The sequence below is a fragment of the Zerene cesonia genome, chromosome 15, assembly GCF_012273895.1.
Source record: "Zerene cesonia ecotype Mississippi chromosome 15, Zerene_cesonia_1.1, whole genome shotgun sequence".
NCBI lineage: Eukaryota > Metazoa > Arthropoda > Insecta > Lepidoptera > Pieridae > Zerene > Zerene cesonia.
Window position 1 is genome coordinate 4,119,633 of NC_052116.1, and position 19,992 is coordinate 4,139,624.

A 19,992-nucleotide genomic window follows, 5' to 3' on the forward strand; every position below is an offset into this window, starting at 1 on the left:
TTAATCGTTGTTTTTTACATGTTAAGGAATTTAATTATGCACTCAAAATAATGAACCAGTATAATGCTTTAACAATTTATTACTGCAATGAACATTATTTAGCTACTTAAGTTTTATATTTCATTCTGCACTGTCTTCACTTTGTTTGGTCAGACAGGGGGCCGTGACGCCTCTCCCAGATCATGCGATGTTTTTGCTTCATGTAAGCTTTGCGGGCATCGCCATATGCTCCTAGGTCACCATCTGTTATAAAAACAATTATTATTCTTGCACCTACCACGCCGGATAAATTCCTGTGAGATTGCAATCAGTTGAAAAATGTGTTGTTTCATTGTTAAATACTGCTTTAACAAATTAATTTTCTGTAGATTCTAATGTGTTGATGTGAAACTGTCTGTGAACTAGGCATGAGATATGATTGATAAGGTATGGTTTGGTTTAGATTAACCTATATGGATACATAGGAGCCCTGATGAAGTGGATGTCTGTTTATTCACAACCTGCACTGAAAATAAATTGTATGTATAATTTATTACTACATATATATTTAAAAGAAAATTAATGAATTGAAATGAGAAAAATGCCTTGAATAGCAAACAAATATAACGGATCAAAAGTTTCCTACAGATTACATTCTCACAAGTTAGATTAAAATGTAATTGTTTCTGCAATCTTACAGTAACATAAACAATACTAATTATTTGACTTTAAACCAACTTAATAAAGGAGAAGATTTTCAATCCATTATTAATTTTTTTTTTGAATGGGTGTACTTTAAATAGGACCACCATAATGTACCATAATAACCAGGTTAGGATCTGGATTTTCAGAGAAAATATTGGGAAACTTGATAGACATGAATACTGTTGCTATTTTTGTTGTTATTATAAAAGATTGAATACTTTGGTATTGCATTTAGACATAATGATGAGCTGATAATGTAAAAAAGGATTTATTACTATGGGGGTGAAAGTATAACATGGCTATGAGCAAGTGAAAATCTTATACTACCAACCAGCACATTTTGTTGTGTTTATTCTACTTCAGAAATAGCAGAGGTTCACAATTTGTCTCAATCTTTTTACAGTAATTATTGCAGTTTAAAAAAAGAACTACAAAACTTACATTTAATAAACCAAGCTTCCTCGGCATCCTTATATTTTTCCCAGAGAGGTTTGCATTTTGTTGCATGGTCTGGTGATTCGTAAATCATGCAATCTTCAAATCGCATGCGAAGTATGTTTAAAATTTCGGAGTCAACAGCTCTAAAAAAATTATTGATATTTAATATTAATATAATTATATTGACTATTTTGGTATACCTTGATACATCGTTACAATTACAAAATATTGGTTATATTGATGCTAACCTATCTCTTTTAAATTGAGTGTTGGCTTCGAAGTCACATACAACATCGTCGCTATAGCACTGATCGATAGTCGGCACACGGCGGAACTTTTGATGATACCATGGGTACTTCTTCTGATTGGGTTCGACTACTTTTTCTGTAGATCAGAACAAAATATTAAGAGTCTAGCTTACATAACATTAGACACTGTCATTTGAAGAAAACATACCTCTAAACCATGTTACAGGTGCATCCACTGTATTGTACAGGGCACTTATAAAACCTTTAAAAACATTATCATCGGGTTCACCGCCGCCCTGAACCATTTTTAAACCAATTCGGATAAAAATCCGATTCCAAAATCTAAATAGATTAAAGCAATGACAAATGACAGATGACAATAATAAGCAGGCATTTGACAGAAGTTTTTTTTATACTATAGCGTACAGTTGACCACAAGACACTTGAGTACAACAGATGTTTAATAATTATTCCTCAGTATTGGACATACTCGAGGCCGTTGTTATTTGCTCAACACAAATATTAATGGATAATACTGCCGATCCCGTCCAACACGAAAACATGCTCGACATTAATCGAAATTATCACACATAATGAGGGCTGTGTACTTTTGCCCGAAACCACTCGCTATTTCTCACCCAAGACGCGTCGGGCAAGACATGACATTTCAGCTGTGGACGCCAAGTTGAATGATGGATGACACAGAAGTTGCTGCTGCTGCTGTTGCACTATGTGCCACTACGTAAATTATTTCTTAAAGCTATATTTCACAAGCTATTCGCTCGTAGTACATATTATATAATTTATGCCACTTAGTAGGTATTCGTAATATTATCATTTCATTTATCTTTTATGTCACAGTCGGCAATGGAGCCGTGTGGGCCGCGGCTCCTGCACTCACCGAACGTAACACAGTAGCATGCTACCATTTCATGCCGGTATTCTGCGGGTGTGGTTAGTGTAGTCAAAAGTGTACAGCCTTTTTAATACTTGCTTTCCAGAGGATACACTCGATGCAAAGTGTCAAGTATTATAGTATTCTTTTGGGTCGAGCAGACAGAATAAATAACATGAATAAATCGTCTTTTAAATTTGTTTAAATCTTTAAGTTAAATATTTAAAATTTTTGAGTTCAGTAATAAGTATCTCACCTTACATTCTCACCAGGAGGTGAGAATTTTTAAAAAGTATATTTAGGACCGCCTCCTTGGTACAGTGGTTAACGCGTGAGCGTAGAACCGAGGGGTCCTGGGTTCAATTCCCGGTGGGGACGCACAAAAAAAAAAATGTCTCGGTCTGGCAGGACACAGAAGGCTGATCACCTACTTGTCCCTAAAGAAAATCGATCAGTGAAACGGATGTACATCATCTGCCCCATACCCCACTAGGGGACACGGGACTTCACTTTTTATATTTAGGACATTAATGGCTATTGGCTTCCGGAACTTTATAGTAATGTACTTACTGATCGATTTTTAAACAATTACTCTTAAATATGCACGTGGGCAGCATCAGTAGACAGTGCTCATTACAAAGTTCAATAAATTAAAGTTACATTGGTAGGGCTGTAGGTGATCAAATAAATAATTGCTGAAAAAAGTTTATAACACCTACGTATTAATTAAATAAATGTTTTTTATATGATTTTATGTATTCAATTTATTTAATATTCTTTTATTTGTTAGCTAAAGATTAAAAATGTATAAAAAAGCTACAAATTTAAAGTGCCTGAGAAAACAAGTAAAATTACCTCTGATAGGAATCAAACCCTATAAAATTTTCAGATATAATTAAACTAATTAAATATTAGTAACCGATGAAAAGAAATGTAATTAGTTTACCATTTTTCACACAAAAACATATTAAATATTTTTCATCTACTCAATGTGACGGGTATTGGTTTCACACTGATTAAGCGCGTCACGGAATAAATGTGCATGTTCATCTAGTTGTGCTTTGAGTTCATATTTAGTAACGCGCGCTCTTTAGCCTGCTTATGAATTATCTGAGAATCACACACACGCGCACAAACATTTGTAAATGTTATCATATTCGCGCGCTTATTTTTAAATGTATCAGTTTTTTTCTATTTATAAAAACGGTATTTTTTGCACTTCTTGAATGATATAACTTATTATAACTAACTAACTTATAACTAACTAACTTCTTCTATAATATTTTTTGTTTGTAATAAAATTCGGTTATACATCATGTACTACGTCGGTGAAACTACGGGGTTCAACTAGCGGTCATAGACAAATTTGTAACTAACTTTCTGTAAGTACCTAACCTATTTTCTGTATTTTATCAAAATTTTTTGTGAGTTGTCATTTTCGGGATGTGGTTTTATCAATAAAATATCTATAATATACTACTTATTCATTTTCTAGTTCGACCACAAACATTTTCATAAATTTCCGGAAGACATTTTCATAATTTATTTTTTTAGTTTTAATTGTGTGCAATAAAAATAATATTGGTCTCTTGTACTAAAATATAATATTTAACCGTAGCATATTGATGGGTCCTATGTCCTATATATGCCAAACTAACAATTTGGCAATATTTACTTTTTTATGGAAACGTTAGATCAATATAAGGAATCATGTCACCCATTAAAAAAGAAATTCTTCATAGAAACACGATTTTTTACTACAGCATAAGGGCATAATTAACATGAATTTAAACGTATAACTTATACGCGGAGAGTTCGCGCGCGTTTTTTTTTTTGAGTTTGTTTAGTTAGGTTAGTCCTTTAAACCAGGTAATTCACATTGTTTTTTTAGATGGCTCTTTTAGTTGTATCGACGAAAAAGTTGTAATTGATTTTACGGATAAAAAATAAAACAATATAATATACTTTATACCAATTAGCGTAATACGCGTATAATGACCAATATATGATACATTGGGCCTTTTAAGTTGTTTTGAAAGAAAAACATTTTTAACAAAAACTAATACAGAAAGGCCACTATGACTTAAAAAAACCTATTAATGGATATATAAAATGCGATCGCATAAATGAGGAGGATAGTTTTCTTAGTAAACAAAGTTTCGTAAACTTCAATTTTATCATTCCGAAGTTACAGTAAATTTAAACTTTGTTACTTTAACTTCGCATTTTGGCTCATATACAAGGACCCTTCGATATAATATTTCTTGAAAAGCTCATAGTATAATATTAACAACCGCACATACCTTTGCAGTCGTGTGCACAAATCATATGAATGCGTAGGAGTAGGGGAGGGCAATATGCTAAATGTGTATTTACTCGAGCGTCGCGGAAACCTATTGGAATTCGCAGATTAAACGATAGCAAGAAAAAAAGTCCTACCAATTTTAACTGCTCAAACTTTCGGCAGGTACTTAGCAATAGGTAAGGTACCTTCCCTTATATTAATCTGCCGCGCTCGAGTAAATCCTAAAATACCCTCATGGGCTCCCCTACTTCAGGTGACTACGCGAAAATCCGAGGCTTACGCGCTTTGATGTACGTTAAAAACCGACGCAGAATGAAAACAACAGCGAAAACTACCTATGCATACGAGAATAAATATTTGCAAAATATTTTGTCTCACCGGGTAACTAATTCACTTACGCGGCAACGTTCTTTCTGATACAATGTAGTATGTACAAATGTTTGCGCTCATATGATTATTGTTTTTATCAGATATTTTCACGATTCACTAGGGAAATTTAAAGATCAAAGCACTGTAAATCTGTATTTAATATAATAAAGCTGATGAGTCTGTATGCTTGTTTGAATGCGCCAATTGCAGGAACTACTGGAGCGATACCAACATTTTTTTAGCGTTGCATATGTTCATGATCCCTGGGGGCTATATATTGAAGCAGGTATGTCAGCTAGTGTAAGTACAATTTGATTCTGGCACTCGTCGTCCGCTGCTGCGGCGAATATTTTTAGAGCTGATATTGTAGGATGAAATAACCAGAGAAATTATTTTTAGTAACTATTCATGATTACTATCGCTATTTACCGACGGCCGATAAATAAAATGACGTCGCATTATTTGTTTCCACAGATCATAAATACCTCTCAAATGTTTAAATATCACCTTAAAAATGGTTGGTTCACAATTTTAAATAGGACTTTTATATTAGAGCGGGCAACCGAGCTGTGAACCATTTCGGTAATTTGATATATGTAAATTTAGGTCAAAATTAGGTAAAATATTTTATCATCTAATATATAAAATTCTCGTGTCACAGTTTTCGTTGCCATACTCCTCCGAAACGGCTTAACCGATTTTGATGAAATTTTTTGTGTTTATCCGGTATCTATGAGAATCGGCCAACATCTATTTTTCAGCCCCCTAAATGATCAGAGTAAGGACGAACAGCGTTTGCCGGGTGCAGCTAGTAATCTATAAAATCATAATCTATAAAATGGTATCAATGCCATATTTTTCGTAAGTACCGTCTCTAAGATAAAATAACGATTCACAAAGTTGTAATCGTCGCAGACGTTTCCACGTTTTTTTCTTGATAAATTATTTTTCGGATTAATAATTTTACCCTGATATAAATAGGCGAAATGTCAGCAACGATATCTCTATATATATAAAATTCTCGTGTCTCAATGTTAGTTATCATACTCCTCCAAAACGGCTAGAACGATTCTCACGAAATTTTGTATGCATATCGGGTATGTCTGAGAATCGGCCAACATCTATTTTTATACCCCTAAATGATAAGAGTCAGACAGAACAGCGCTTGCTAGTCATTTTATATTATTTTAGGTGAGAATAGCAGCAGTATTTACTAATTGAAATCCCTACTTGTTTAATTTATCCCTACTTCTACTAATATTACAAATGTGGAAGTAACTCTGTTTTTCTGTCTGCCTCTTCAGCCTAAACTACTAAGCTGATATGGAGAGAAAGATATAGGATGGGTGTTATCTCGAAAACCCAACGGGAACGGGACGGAACGGAAACCTCAGGATGGCTTATCTCTCTCTTTGACAAAATCGCGCGCTTTTTTTTTGCGCAAAATTAATGCGCAAAGCAATACAGTGCAAGAACTCAAAGCAAAATTTAGGCTGCAGTCTGCATCTCTGACAAATTTAATATCCAGTTTTTATTACTTATCATATAGTAAGTACGTGCAGAAACATTATGCGTATTAATAATTTCTAGTTTTTGGAAGTGTATTTTGTGCTAAATAATATTTACCAATTAAATGTGAAAAAAAAAGATTTTCTTAGTTATAGATCAAGAGCAGCAGTTAATATGTTCGAATTAGGTTAGGCTATGAAATTGAATCCATCTCTCTATCGGGAGAGTTGTATTCACTAGAGGCAAATATCATAAATGGTTTATTATCTCTATCCCTATTTTCGTATGTATATATACCTAAGAACTATTTATATACAGTCAATATACAATGTACAACTGTGGTAGCTTAATCCGCCATATAAAATGATTTGCATTTATCTTTATTTCAATTTACCGACCATAAACAATAGACTTTTCTAGATAGCTAGCAACTAGAGCTTTAAATCTTAAAATCCTCATTTATAGGGTAAAACTTTTTTAATTTTCAAAGTCATTTAGCACGCTCCTCGGATAAAGCAGAATAGGCTTTTGAACTGTTTTATAGATATGCGAGATAATATTCTAACATTTAAAATGGTTGATATATTAACAAAATAAATTATTTTTCGTTGTTATTAAACGTAGATCCACTTCTGCTATCCTATAATTTTTTTGGGAAAATACTGTATTCCAAACTTTTAATTAGGTATTATATTTTATGAGGCGTTATTTCCACTTTATATTGTAAATGCTATATTACTCTCTCTGTATTTTGCCTCTTATTCACGCTTAAACCACACACGCTTAAACACTTTAAATGAAATTTGGAACGTTTTGTTCCAGTTTGAGGCCCAGGAAAGAACATAAGATGGAACGGTAACTACATGGGTAAACCTCAGGACTGTGTATATTTTTCCTTGATTCAGCAAAGGAAACCATGGGCGGAAAGCTAGTTTCCTATATTAGATACACGAGATCATTTATGAAACAGTTGTACTTTAAATTTCTGCATTCCCGATACTTTTTTAAATTTTCTTAAGTAAATAAAAATATAACAACAAAAAACTACTATTTATAAAAGGCAAAACTCCTATCAAACTAAGTAAGCGTGGTGTCCTGTGAAATTAAATACAACAATGGATGACCGAATATATGTTCGAAGACTTTAGGTCATACTCATATTTTTTTACCTTTTCTCTACGCCATACCTACACTAAATTCATGAAGTTAAAGAACACTATTGCCTTTAATAATAAATATGCTCCTAATTGTTGTTGAAATATGAATGATTACAAAGGAATGATCGGTGTAATACGGGAGTCGCGTGGAAAGCTTCGGAAACCTTCGCCGTCTAAGCTCCGTCAGCGAGTCATTGAACGGGGGCGGGCGGCGCGCATGCTCAATAATTTCGTCATATTTCTGTGTTGCTATGCTAGGAAACAGCCTCTTTTAAAGGAAACTTTAAATAGTGTGTTCAATAGCTTGTTTCGATATTTTGAGGTTTATAACTAATAATTCAATATTTAATTGAAAAAATGCCTTTAGTTTTAACGAACATTAAGAAAAACGTTTTTTTAAGTGTAGGTACATAGTAACCATAAAATTTTAACTATCCATATAATTTAAACACCTTTTTTATTGTTGAATAATTACAAATGCATGTATTGGAAGCGGATAGCTTAACATTTATTAAACCTGTTTTGTGAAATAAAACTAGTAGAGCAGTCTGAATGTACATAATTAATACAGTTTCAGCCGAACAATAAATATTCGGCTGAAACTATTTATACCACACCAAGTTAATTCATTATTTAAATTTGTTTTTTTAAAGACATAAATGTGTAACAGTGAACACGTCTACAGTGTAACTAATAGATAGTTACACCGTTGTAAGTTTAACCGATGTATCTTGCAACCCCGTAACAAGTCCTCCTTGCTGTCATTACGTTGTGCGTCACAGTCAGTGTGTGGAGCGTTGTGTTGTGATGCGCGAACCGCGAGGAAGGACGCCGCAGCCTTGGTGACCAGTGCTCAGTTGTTTTGTCACTCGGAGTGACACGGGCGTTCGCTCACTACTGCTCAATGCTCATGCATGCGAGTGCGGAGCCGGCAAGATGCGGTGGCGGGCGCGCGCGGCCCCTTCCCGCGCCAAAGAGCGCGCCAATATCAGCTTCTTCATATTTATCATGTTTTTCGCTGTCTTCGGTGTAATAATATTGACTGAACTGCTCTTATTAGAACGACCTCCGACAAATTCACCGCGCTCGCGATATATTGAAAACCTACAGGTGAGCTTATTGATAATTTGGTTTTCATTTCCATACCTTTTGCACTTAGTAGCATAAACATCGATTTGTTTACGTTTAACGGTCGGTAACGTGTTATTTAATGTGCTAATATTAGAAACATTAGTGTTTTGATCAAAGTACCTTAGTGCTTGGTTGATTTTTTATGAGCGTAGATAATATTTCGCGGCAAAATAAATTAATCATTGAAATTACAACTGTACGTAATGCGCGTGTAAAATAAGGTATTGGAAAATTACAACAAGTTAATAAAATACGTGATAAAGACAACAGAAACACATCGGTATATGTTATCTATTATATAAAATAATTTTATAATATAAGCACATGAATAAATAATTATCTACGGTATGAATTAAATATCGTCAACAGTCTTGGGACGTCGATTAAAATAGATCATATTGTTATTGGAAATTAGCTACAAAAATATGAATATTTGTTATTGTATAATGGAAAAGTAGTGAATTTTTATGATATTATTGATAAGTAGTTTTTATTTTGCCCTGAACAAAAAATCATTATATAAAGCATTTTCGAATATATATACATAATATATTTTTATGTATCTACTTCCCAGTTCAATTTACCTAGCAAAGGGTAATGACCTAGATAGGTGTTAATATTATGAGCAAACGTGAAAGTCACATCAAATTATATGTATGACGCAGATTTATAAAGTTATTCTAATAATCAGTTATATTCGTTTATATAAATGTCGTATGTTTGAGCCAAGTTAAAACTTTATTTTGATATGTTTGACGTACAATTGCCAAAAGTAATATTTCATTTAATATACCATATTATCTAGTTATACTAATGATTGAATGTGCTATGGAAATTGACTAACACCAAATCCTACCAAGCAATACGTTCTTGTTTCTATAACTTGTTTCTATTGATACAAAATCTCACAACATAATTGTGAACGTACATTTCATAAACAAAAAAGAATAATTTTTATTTTCAAAACTAGTATGATTTATAATAAACTCTATCCATATAATTTACATCCACTCGCTGAAGGAATCTAAAGAGTTAAGACAAGGATGAACGCCCGTTCATTATTGGGTGCGAGAAGCAAAATCAGCGTCAGAATCTACTGTCTTTGTCTCCGAATGGAATTATAAACGCCTTCATTTTTGCTTGCTTTGCAGTGTGTTGATTATGTTATTTGTCATCAAGTAATAATATTTAATATTATCGGGAATTGGCACTAATGAAAATTATAAGAAGATTATTATAACAGTATAAAAAGAAGCATAGCACATCGCATTTTATCTCGTAGTAAAAGCCGGAAACGTCAAGACAATGTGTTCTGAGTAAACCCCATAATAGTCGATAATATAGAAATGATGAAAACGCAGATCCATCTGCGTTAAAACGTGATCATAATTCTTCAATCTCTCACAATATGTGTGTACCATTCTCACAATGTAATTACATATTTATTTTAGTAATATACATTAAATATTAAAGCGTGCGCACAGTAGCCCCTAAATAGTGTCCCGAGCTACTAACGACTTGAACGAAAAACTAATCACATAATCATATAATACCTGCTTGATAAAGATTAGATAATAATTATCAAAAGCTTCTCACTGTGTTGTCATTTAATTATTTATCAATCACGATCAACAACTAATGTTCGCTAAATGTTTGGCAAATCTTTTGATTTGGCACTTTAATAATACAACTTATAATGATATCAGTTCAATGTACTAGTTACATTCAAATGTAAACTTATTAATTCATGTGTGTAATATAAATGATTTAATTCACTTCTCGTTTGATTTCGACGTTCAAGTAACTTCAACGAGCTTTTGGTCGTAGTTTAATTGTTCTTGTCTTGTTACAGTTGGTTCATTGTTATCTATTTATAATGGAAACTTTTAACATACTGTTGAATGCTTCATGTTTTAGTTTAGTCGACGCGATTAACATCTACTTTGTCTTGTATATGTGCCTTAGCTTCCCTCTTCTCTGTGATGAAATGTTTTGTTTATATATTTACTAGTTTTTACGGTACTTCAAAACTTTTCTTTCGATATCTGTCCCATGAATCTATTACACCAGGTTTACAGATTAATTCTAGATGCAGGTATTTAGGTACTCTAACTTTATTTCTCAAAATTTATTTTGATTATTATAAATTATTATATTTAACTAAGAAACTAGACCAGAAATTTCAAAAATTTTCGAAGTCCGTTTTTTAAGGAAAATATTGTACAACTTAATGGATTGAAATCCAAAGCTTTGTGTTTGGCATTTATCTGCACTAGGTACCTACTGACGGGTCTAAACTAGGAGAAATGTCAAATGTACACGACAAACCGGTGTGATGGACATTCTGTTTGTCCTCGGGTCGTATTTGTATTGTCCTATTTGTCGAGATGCAGGAAATACTAGAACGGGTCAGTGATTATTAAAAAGTACCGAAATAAATGTGTTTTTGCATAGGAGTGGTTTTATGATATTCATCGGTACTTACTTACTAAAAAAGTAGTAATTATTTTAACAGGAAAGTTTTTGTAAATTGTCGATTTAAAGCTTAATGGTTTGTATTGAAATAAAATTTTAGTTGAATTAATGTGCATCCAAATACTGGTTAATTAATTCGTGTAACATAGTAAATTAAAAAAATTATAAATTAGAGATCAAAGAACCAATTACTATTAATACTACAAATACGGATTGGTTTTCCACAATATTTATAAACAGATAGCTAAACTTTTTCATCCCTATAAACTCTCATTAACAGAGACCTTTACTTCATTCTTTATCTATTAATAGAGGGCTTAATACAGATTATAGCAGCCTTTATTACATGCATAAATTTAAATAATTTCTATATGAAATGTAGGCTGAAATTCTATTTTATTCTACCTTTCACAATTGATTTCTACTTCTACTACTACTACTCAGGATATTGGTGGTGACGGTAAATATTAAATTAGGTTTGGCGAATTAATTTTGCCGAATCAAAAAGCGCTTTCGAAGGAAGTCTAGTGAATGAATAAATGTATGAGTGTAAGTTTTGAGTTTTATAAACACGCAGACGATTTGATCTTTTCAACACGCTTTTATTAGCTTCACCTATATTATGTTTGCATGTTTGTATGTAAAAAGCATCTAGCTTTGTATTAAATCAAATATAATTTGTTTTGTTTGAATATAGAATTATTTCTTGCCAATCTGTATTGACCTATTATTGTTAAATTACTGGACCTGGTGAACACAAAGAATTGTGCATATATAATTAATTAAAAATTCTTTGTTTGCAGTTTGTACTTTGGTGAAGTTGTTTTTACTTTTTTAATAGAAAGTTTGCTTTAATCTTTGAAACGGTAAATGTTAAATCTATTTATTCTTTTCTCTCTATGCCTAATCACGTATTACATATGTCACAAATGTGTCAGACGTCTGAAGGAACTTAGAACGTAGACAGTTTTAAACACGATAAATTATAGAAGATTTGTGTGTGTAAGTATGGAAAAGCGACAAGTAAAATACATGTCTTGCCTTAAGATAAAAGGAAAATGCAATGAGTGCACGCGAGGCGTCTTCTCGCCAACCATTTGACTTGTATGTCCTACTTAGGCGCCTCGTGGATAAACTTCTTCGGATAATAATCTTGCTTATTAACTAGAATAGTTTGTTGGTTGGTGCTTATAAAATTTAAACAAAATAAAAACTTCTCAGCAGCTTGCTTCAGTTAAAACATTGTTGGTAAAACTGTGAACATTTAATGGAGGTCCTAAGTTCGTGTTATCAAATATTTTCACCTCTAATTATTAAATATGTGTGAGTTATGAAATAAAATCGTAACATACCACTTAGTTTGCCTGGGTTTCCTCCTGTGCAATATTGGCTATTCTGTATTCATAAGATAAGTATTGCAACTAACGTTGTATTCTTCTTTTTAACGAATAGTTTAATTTGAAATGCTAAGAGCTACAAAACAAATGTGTTGTGTGATGTATGAAACGCATACCTGCCTCATTCAAAGGATTTTGAATACAACAATAGTACGGACCAAGCCTCATTTAACTGTGTCTCGTATACAACCAATTGCTTTGTTTTTTTAGCTGTTATAAAACATTTTAAAAACAATTTAATTGGAACATGTTGAATGTAGATAATATAAAGCAATTTCCTTTTTGAAATTACGTATAAAATAAAAATAATGTATTAATCTGCCATGGGCATAACCTTCAATTTCTTTTTCCAACCTCCTTATTTTGTATTTTAATGTACTGTGTGAATCATCATTCCAAATTTCAGCTAAATTGATGCTTCGTAGCTGTGAAAGCGAAGGACCACTCTTTCGTATTTATTACATTATTAAAATGGACTTTTTAGCATAATATTGGTTTTGTTTCAGATATTAAATGTACACTTCTTTCATTTCTAAATTATATATGTACTATTAAAACTGTGAATAAACGATTCAAAGTTTTATGAATAAAATAGGATTGAGCTTTCAAACATGTGTCAAAATAACATAAATATCAAACGCACTAAAAATAGGTATTGATCTCAACTTCAATAAAAATCACTGTCAAAGCAATTTTTCACCCCCTTTTAACACCGTTACGCGGTGAGTTTCAATAAGATTCAAAACACATTTACCATGAAATCTGTTAAGAGTAATAATATTGTTATATAAACTCTGCCCCTGTTTTTTATCCGCCTACATCATACAAAGAACACACATTCCAAGTTTCTGTTCTCTACTATTATTCAGTAATTCAGGACAAAGCATGTTATATAATAGGTAGATGTTATCTATCACTAGAAAAACCACTAACTGAAAATAAAAGTCGGTCGATTACATAATAATTACCAAAAACGGCCTTGCAATTGACATAAATTAACTAATAATACTGTTTTTTATTTTACATGGATGGTAATTATAAATTCGAGGACTTGTCCCAAACCGGAACTTATATTAATAGATATTCAATTGCTTTTATTTTATTGCTGGTTTAATTTAATTGATTGCAATATCTTATACCTTTAAACGAGCAATTCTTGTATATATATATATAATTGGAATCTCGGAATCGGCTCCAACGATTTTCATGAAATTTAGTATATAGCGGGTTTCGAGGGCGATAAATCGATCTAGCTAGGAATCTTTTTTAGAAAATGTCATATTCGTGTTTTATTCGTGTTTTTTTTTCCTGACATCTATTGGTGAATAATAATACTATTTTGCTTCGTAGATAGCTGGACAACTGAAATAACACATAGGCACTTTTTATACCGATATTCCTATAAATATGATAGATATAGATTTGGCATAAACTAAAATTTTTTTTCCTAAAAAAAATCCAGTATTATTAATGTCATTATAACTTTCGGCCTTAAAGTGAGAGTACATAAGCAAGCTATAGAGCGTGCGTCACTAAACAAGAACTCAAAGCACAACTAAGAACATGCACCTTTATTTAGTGACGCGCTCAATCAGTGTGAAACCCATACGCGGCACACCAGTCGACAAAAGATATTTTATTCGTTTTTGTATAAAAATGGTGAAATTTGCGTTGGCACCGCACATGTTGTAAAATAAATAATGACATTTATTTTCAACGTTTAACAGTTTTTAATTGTTTGTGAAAAATTTTAAGGGTCAGAAAGAGTGACGCGGGAGACGCGGGGCGGTAGCGCGCTATACGCTGTTTTCGGGCATTTTTTCTTAATTGTAACATAATTTACTTTAGGCCTTATGGGATGCGGCATTTTTTATCAAACTCAATAATTATATATAATGCTATTTTATAACTGTCAAAATATAGGTATATAAGTCATAAGTCTACTACTTGCTGTTGTGAATTACGTGATGCTGAAAGTGTCCATATTAAATGAGTAAGCGAATACACAGGTAGACCATATACAGAGACCAACTTCGTGTTAACAAGTGCCAGCAATATATGTAATGCATTTTTTCACTACCTGATAATTCGCCTGTTGGTAAAAGCGCTAACACCACCCATGAAAATTTGCAGAGGCGTAAGGTCGTTAGACTTTATAATTCTACATATGGATAACCGGCTTTAAATAGAAAGGGATAAAGAATAAAAGGAAAGGACTGGGAGGGGTAAGAAAAAGAATACGGGCGTCCGGCTCCTTTACTCACCGAATGAAACACTCTAACATACGCATGCTACTATATGACGGCGGTCTTGGGAATGTGGTAACTTCCCCGGTGTGAGCTGGCCCAATTTGTGCCGAAGCATGCCCGACACCCACATTCATAATAAATTATGTTTTAAAATCTTATTATAGATATTACAAAGGAGCGCGATTTTCAAGAAATTAAGAAGAGATTTTAAATTATTTTAACAATGTAAAACTTTGTACAGCTTTTAAGATTATGAGACAACTATACAGTCGCAAAATCTTATTCCAAGTGTTCCATGAATCATATAAGTAAAACAATGCTAGTTTAAGTTACACTAAGAGACTCTTTATAATTACCTATGTACCGATTGTGTTATTTATTACTCAACATTTACTGAACATTCATTTTATGAATAGCTTTTAACGAATACAATTAGTGAAGTTTGAACAAAACTGATGTTTCGCTACCAAGAAAGTTCTAATAAGTCCTTTGTCTATAAATTCTTTTAAAACAGGGAAGATATAAACTCGATCCTCGTTGTAAATTAACGATGCCTTGAACGATACTTCGTAAGCGACAAAGTTTAAAAAGATATTTTGTATGGAACCTGCCACGGGTGTACGGACTGGCTATAGGAAATATCTTACTTAAAAGTTTTATTAAAACGTTTTTTTTTTTATATTGAACACGGCTGCTTTGTTATTCTAGAAGCATTTCAGATTTTAATCAAAACATCTCTGAGAAAAATTTCAATTTAATCTTTCCGTCATACTTGAGGTTTTAATATTAGTTAACGCTAACGAATATAACATATAATCCCTATTAATCTAGATTCATCTTCAATTAAAGTTCTATGCCTGATTAAAATTGTTTCAGGAGTTCATTTTTGTAGGAAGAAGGTCTTCTTCGTAAGTCTTATGAAATGTATAAAATATAGAAGCAAGTTTCTGCAATGCTAGTCATTGAACCGCTTTATTGAAAATAATTTTATCTGAATCATATTAATGTAGGTTAGTGGTGGTTGGATAGACGGTGAAATAGTTGGGTTGTATCGTAGAAGAGTTAGCTCTACTATATAACTATGCATTTTCATATCAATTTGATATTTACTGCTATTAAATAACTACGCTACGTATGTGACTATGACGATTAAAATAATATCTTCGTTTTCCATTGACACCGTTAATATTTTCTTCCTAGAAAATATAAAAATAAACGTCTAATGAGCACTTTTAAAAAGCTGTTTGGAAAGAAAAGTAAACTAGAGAAACGTAGTTCACATCTTGAGTAATTAAAAAATAAACACCGTCAAGTAAGGGTTGGATATTTATTTCACACGTTTAAAATAATATAATCTTTATTTTATTCATGAAATTTTTATGTTGATTTGCTTAAATTTAAAACACTTCGCATCTATTTTGAATTGTTTCATTAGGAATACAGTATCAAGAGAATTTTTGCTCTAATTTACTTCTATAATTAGGTAGGTTAGGTAATTTTGTGGGAGTCGAGCACGCTTCGGCACGAATTGGGCCAGCTCGCACCGGGGAAGTACCACACCCCCACAGAAAACTGGCGTGAAATAATAGCTTGCTATTGTGTTTCGTACGGTGAGTGGGGGAGCCGGAGGCCCATATCTTTTTCCTTACCCTTCCCAGTCCTATCCTTTATTCCTCTCATCAATCCTTTCCCAATCCCTTCCCAATTAAAGTCGGTAATCCATTTGTAGAGGCGAAAGGTCTGCAATTGACCTTACGCCTCTTCAAATGTTCATGGGCGGTGGTAGCGCTTAACATCAGGTGACCCATCAGCTCCATTGCCGTAAAATGTACGTTTGACATAAGAAAAGGTTAGGCTACAATTCTTTTTATATATAATTTCTTCACCTCCACGTAGAAGTCGTATATAGACACATTTTCATTTTAAAAACTGTATTGGAATTTTTCAACCGTTGCATTCAATTTGCCGCCTTCCTGCAGATCTTTCCATTAATTTTATTAGGAAGATGGACGCTTCGAGCCGCTCTCAGCAAAACAAACGGTCGGAATCGATATTGAAAATGGAGCTCTAATAGCGACACATTTTTTTAAAATTCGAAATAGTGAGTTATTCCATTTATTTATGCGTTTACTGTAATGACTTTTAAATCTGTCTGCGCGGTATTCGACGCAACTGGATTGATTTTATGTGTTTACCATTCAAAGATTGACGGAAGATTTCATCGTCAATAAGTATTTAACACGTTCTATGTATTTCCTTGATTTATTTAATGTTAATACCTACATTAAATAGATTTTTCAAACGAATGAGTTTTTATGTAGATAGAAAAAGATGTAATGCATAATTTCTTTTATATGTGTATACTAACATAAATTTAAGTTATATTACTACCGTATCTTGTCTTTTTGGGATCTCTGCCTGAAATAAATAAATTTTTATTAGCGACAGCCAAACCTACATCTCTATCCATGTATCTTTTTAGCCCTCGACATTTTGGCTAATATATCTTCATTTTTGTTTTGTTTTATAAATGAGTGTATTTATCCTAAAAGTCATGTATGCCAAAAAAAAAATTCTAAAACATCAAAATCAACTGAAAGGTTTGGTTTTTATAAGCAAAATGCCATGTGAATACATTTGTTTATTTAAAAAAAAAAATCGCGTATCTTGATCTAATTTGAATTTTCTGGATTATATTCTGTTTTCACTATCCAGCATTCCAATTGACGACGCTCATAAATTCTGCGGCGCATTATTTCATCTACATCTATTGTATTTAAATCTTTTACAGTTTCAGTCTACTAATCACATTAATGCTATAATTATTAGTTCTGTATGTTATATAATTGTATATTTATCTATTCAGTCTTCAACAAAATTTTTCAGTGGGCGGCCTTATCGCACAAAAGTGATTTCTTTCATCTTGGTCTCCATCCTTATGTATTTAGGTATCAATTGATTTTAAATGGCGTCAGATTAAGACTTCATTAATAGCTTATTTTATGTTCTTTTTTATAAATTGTTAGATATCATTTAAACGCGGTCATTGCTTTTTTATTTGTTGCCTGTTGTCATATAGTTGTGTGTTTGGGCCATTATTACCATATGCATAATTTTCTTCTCAGTAAATTTTTATTTAAATTATTGTTCATTAACCACATACACAGACGTTTTTTAGTTCACGGTGAACAATTACAATTTAAACACAGTTTAGTACGGAATGCAAAATATTCTTTGTCTGAAGTGTCTTTTGTTAACTTGTCAGTACAAATGGTACTATTGTTACAAATATGGTATGTTAATATTTATTGTTTTACTTGCATTTTAAAATTAATAAATAAAAATTACATTATTATAGGATTTAGAAAATTCTTAAAATACAGGCACTGAAAAAGTTTTTTACAATATTGACAGTATGATAAATTAAAAACTGTGTATATATAATACCTACTCTAAAAGTTACTCTCCCTCCTGAACTGTATATTATATATACTTTGCTAGAGTTGATATTTAATTAATAAATTAAAGAAATATTACCACCTATCTAATAAAAATACACAAGTATGATATCACCGGCTTATTTTAAAATTTCATAACACCGAATATATTTTACTACTTGTAGGTAATAACGAGTATTTGTACTCAAAGGACACGTGTCTCGCATCTCAATATTTCTATAAACAATTTAATTTAGTGGAGAGTTTAGTACCTACCTGTATAAGGAGTGTTCTATAATGTAATGCTATAAAATGGCTTGAATACAATCTAGAGCGGCGTTTGAAGAGAAAATTGTGAGTTTCCTAGAGTATTGATTCAGGGATAAAACCGTTCTTGGCTCAGTGAGCATAAGTGTTTGCAAACTTGTGAAGCCAATAAGCTTAGATAAGACGATTTGCCTTTGTAATATTTACACCTAATTGAATCGCTTATTCACATTTTATGTACCTTATAATTCATGGTTATTAATTCTAAAAATGAGTAGAGTAATTTTATTTATAAAGTAATCTCATTTCGCGTACATTTCATTAAATACAAACATATGGATCATTTTATAAGAAAAACATCGCATGGCTGATATTGTTGGGTGTCAAATCCCGTCAATGTTAGCACATAAGTCAGACAAAGCGAAAAGAAAATCCTTTATTTAATAAAATGGGATATAAAATTATACTTGGTGTCAACATAAGCCGGGATTGTGGAACGAGGCGTGAAGGAGTGTTGGGATGTAGCCATCACGTGTCGCAAAAACCTCTCCTAACAAATAAAAATTCTTCACGTTTAACCTTTTTATGAAAAGGAATAAACTAAACTAGTTTCTGTTTAATGCTTTCGTAGTTAGAGATTATTGTCAGCACTTTTGTCATATTGGACATTATGATAATTATAATTTTGATCTGATGAAAAAATACAACTGGTCTGCAAGTTTCCGAAAATAGTTGGCAATTTTTTGTAACAAAGGGAGCTTTTATTTCTATATCATTTAAGGGTGGGCTATCCTTAGGGATAATAAATCGTTTTGGTCAGTTGGACCCCATGTCGTTTCAATATTAATCTTTCCCTTCACTAAGATTACTTCGGTAAAAAAGGTATTTGATACAAAAACTGTTTTCTTTCATTCTTTTAAACTTATAAAAACGGCAAAATGCGGAGATTTTATCTATGTAAGTGTTCATTACAGGATTGTTGGATAGAAAAGATAAGGATTAGTTAAGATGTATTTTCATAAAGTTATTCATATAATAGTGTTGTTGTAGTACGTCGTTCATTATTTTATTAATATAACATTTCTAGTTCAAGCGACATACTACTTGTAGAAGCTTGTCGGCTTCTAAAATGTCTATTAAAAGGAACTACAGAACTTATACTAAAGGCACAATTGAAACTAAACATTGCAGTTACTCTGGCAAACTGTGTTAACTCCCGGTTTCACATTTCTAACTAATCATTGGGTTCGCTGTGGCGTTAACGTTAATTGTGTTTCTATAAGTTTATTTTTAGTTTACATAACTGTAACGGGGACAAAAGCTCACAATTCTGGTATTGATTTGTTATAGTAAACTAACTAGTGTTCTAGGTTAATTGCATTCGTGACACGTACGAAGCCAATAGAAATTGATTTTATCGTTTGATTTGTT

The 19,992-nt window shown here is 32.3% G+C and overlaps 2 protein-coding genes across 2 annotated transcripts in view; one reads left to right on the forward strand and one right to left on the reverse strand.

Moving 5' to 3' along the window:
- Positions 1 to 61: 61 nt before the first annotated feature.
- LOC119832135 (NADH dehydrogenase [ubiquinone] 1 beta subcomplex subunit 10) lies at positions 62 to 1,763 on the reverse strand. Its single transcript, XM_038355734.1, has 4 exons — positions 1,579 to 1,763; positions 1,371 to 1,506; positions 1,126 to 1,265; positions 62 to 243 (listed from the first exon to the last, which is right to left on the reverse strand). Exons 1-4 carry the CDS (start codon positions 1,673 to 1,675, stop codon positions 137 to 139), a joined length of 480 nt encoding a protein of 159 aa, XP_038211662.1. The 5' UTR covers positions 1,676 to 1,763; the 3' UTR covers positions 62 to 136.
- A 6,556-nt stretch (positions 1,764 to 8,319) lies between these two features.
- The window catches only part of LOC119832328, a 34,062-nt gene continuing 22,389 nt past the window's right edge, over positions 8,320 to 19,992 (forward strand). The window contains exon 1 of the mRNA XM_038355992.1: positions 8,320 to 8,715. Coding sequence (XP_038211920.1) covers positions 8,542 to 8,715 — 174 coding nt within the window. The 5' untranslated portion in view covers positions 8,320 to 8,541. The remainder of the gene's footprint in view (positions 8,716 to 19,992) is intronic.

Coding starts and splice junctions, on each gene's coding strand:
- LOC119832135 (XM_038355734.1), bottom strand. CDS start 1,675: ATGGTTCAGGGCGGCGGTGAACCCGATGATAATGTTTTTAAAGGTTTT. Junction 1,507..1,578: donor ACCTGTAACATGGTTTAGAG/GTATGTTTTCTT, acceptor TCTGATCTACAG/AAAAAGTAGTCGAACCCAAT. Junction 1,266..1,370: donor ACTCAATTTAAAAGAGATAG/GTTAGCATCAAT, acceptor TAATTTTTTTAG/AGCTGTTGACTCCGAAATTT.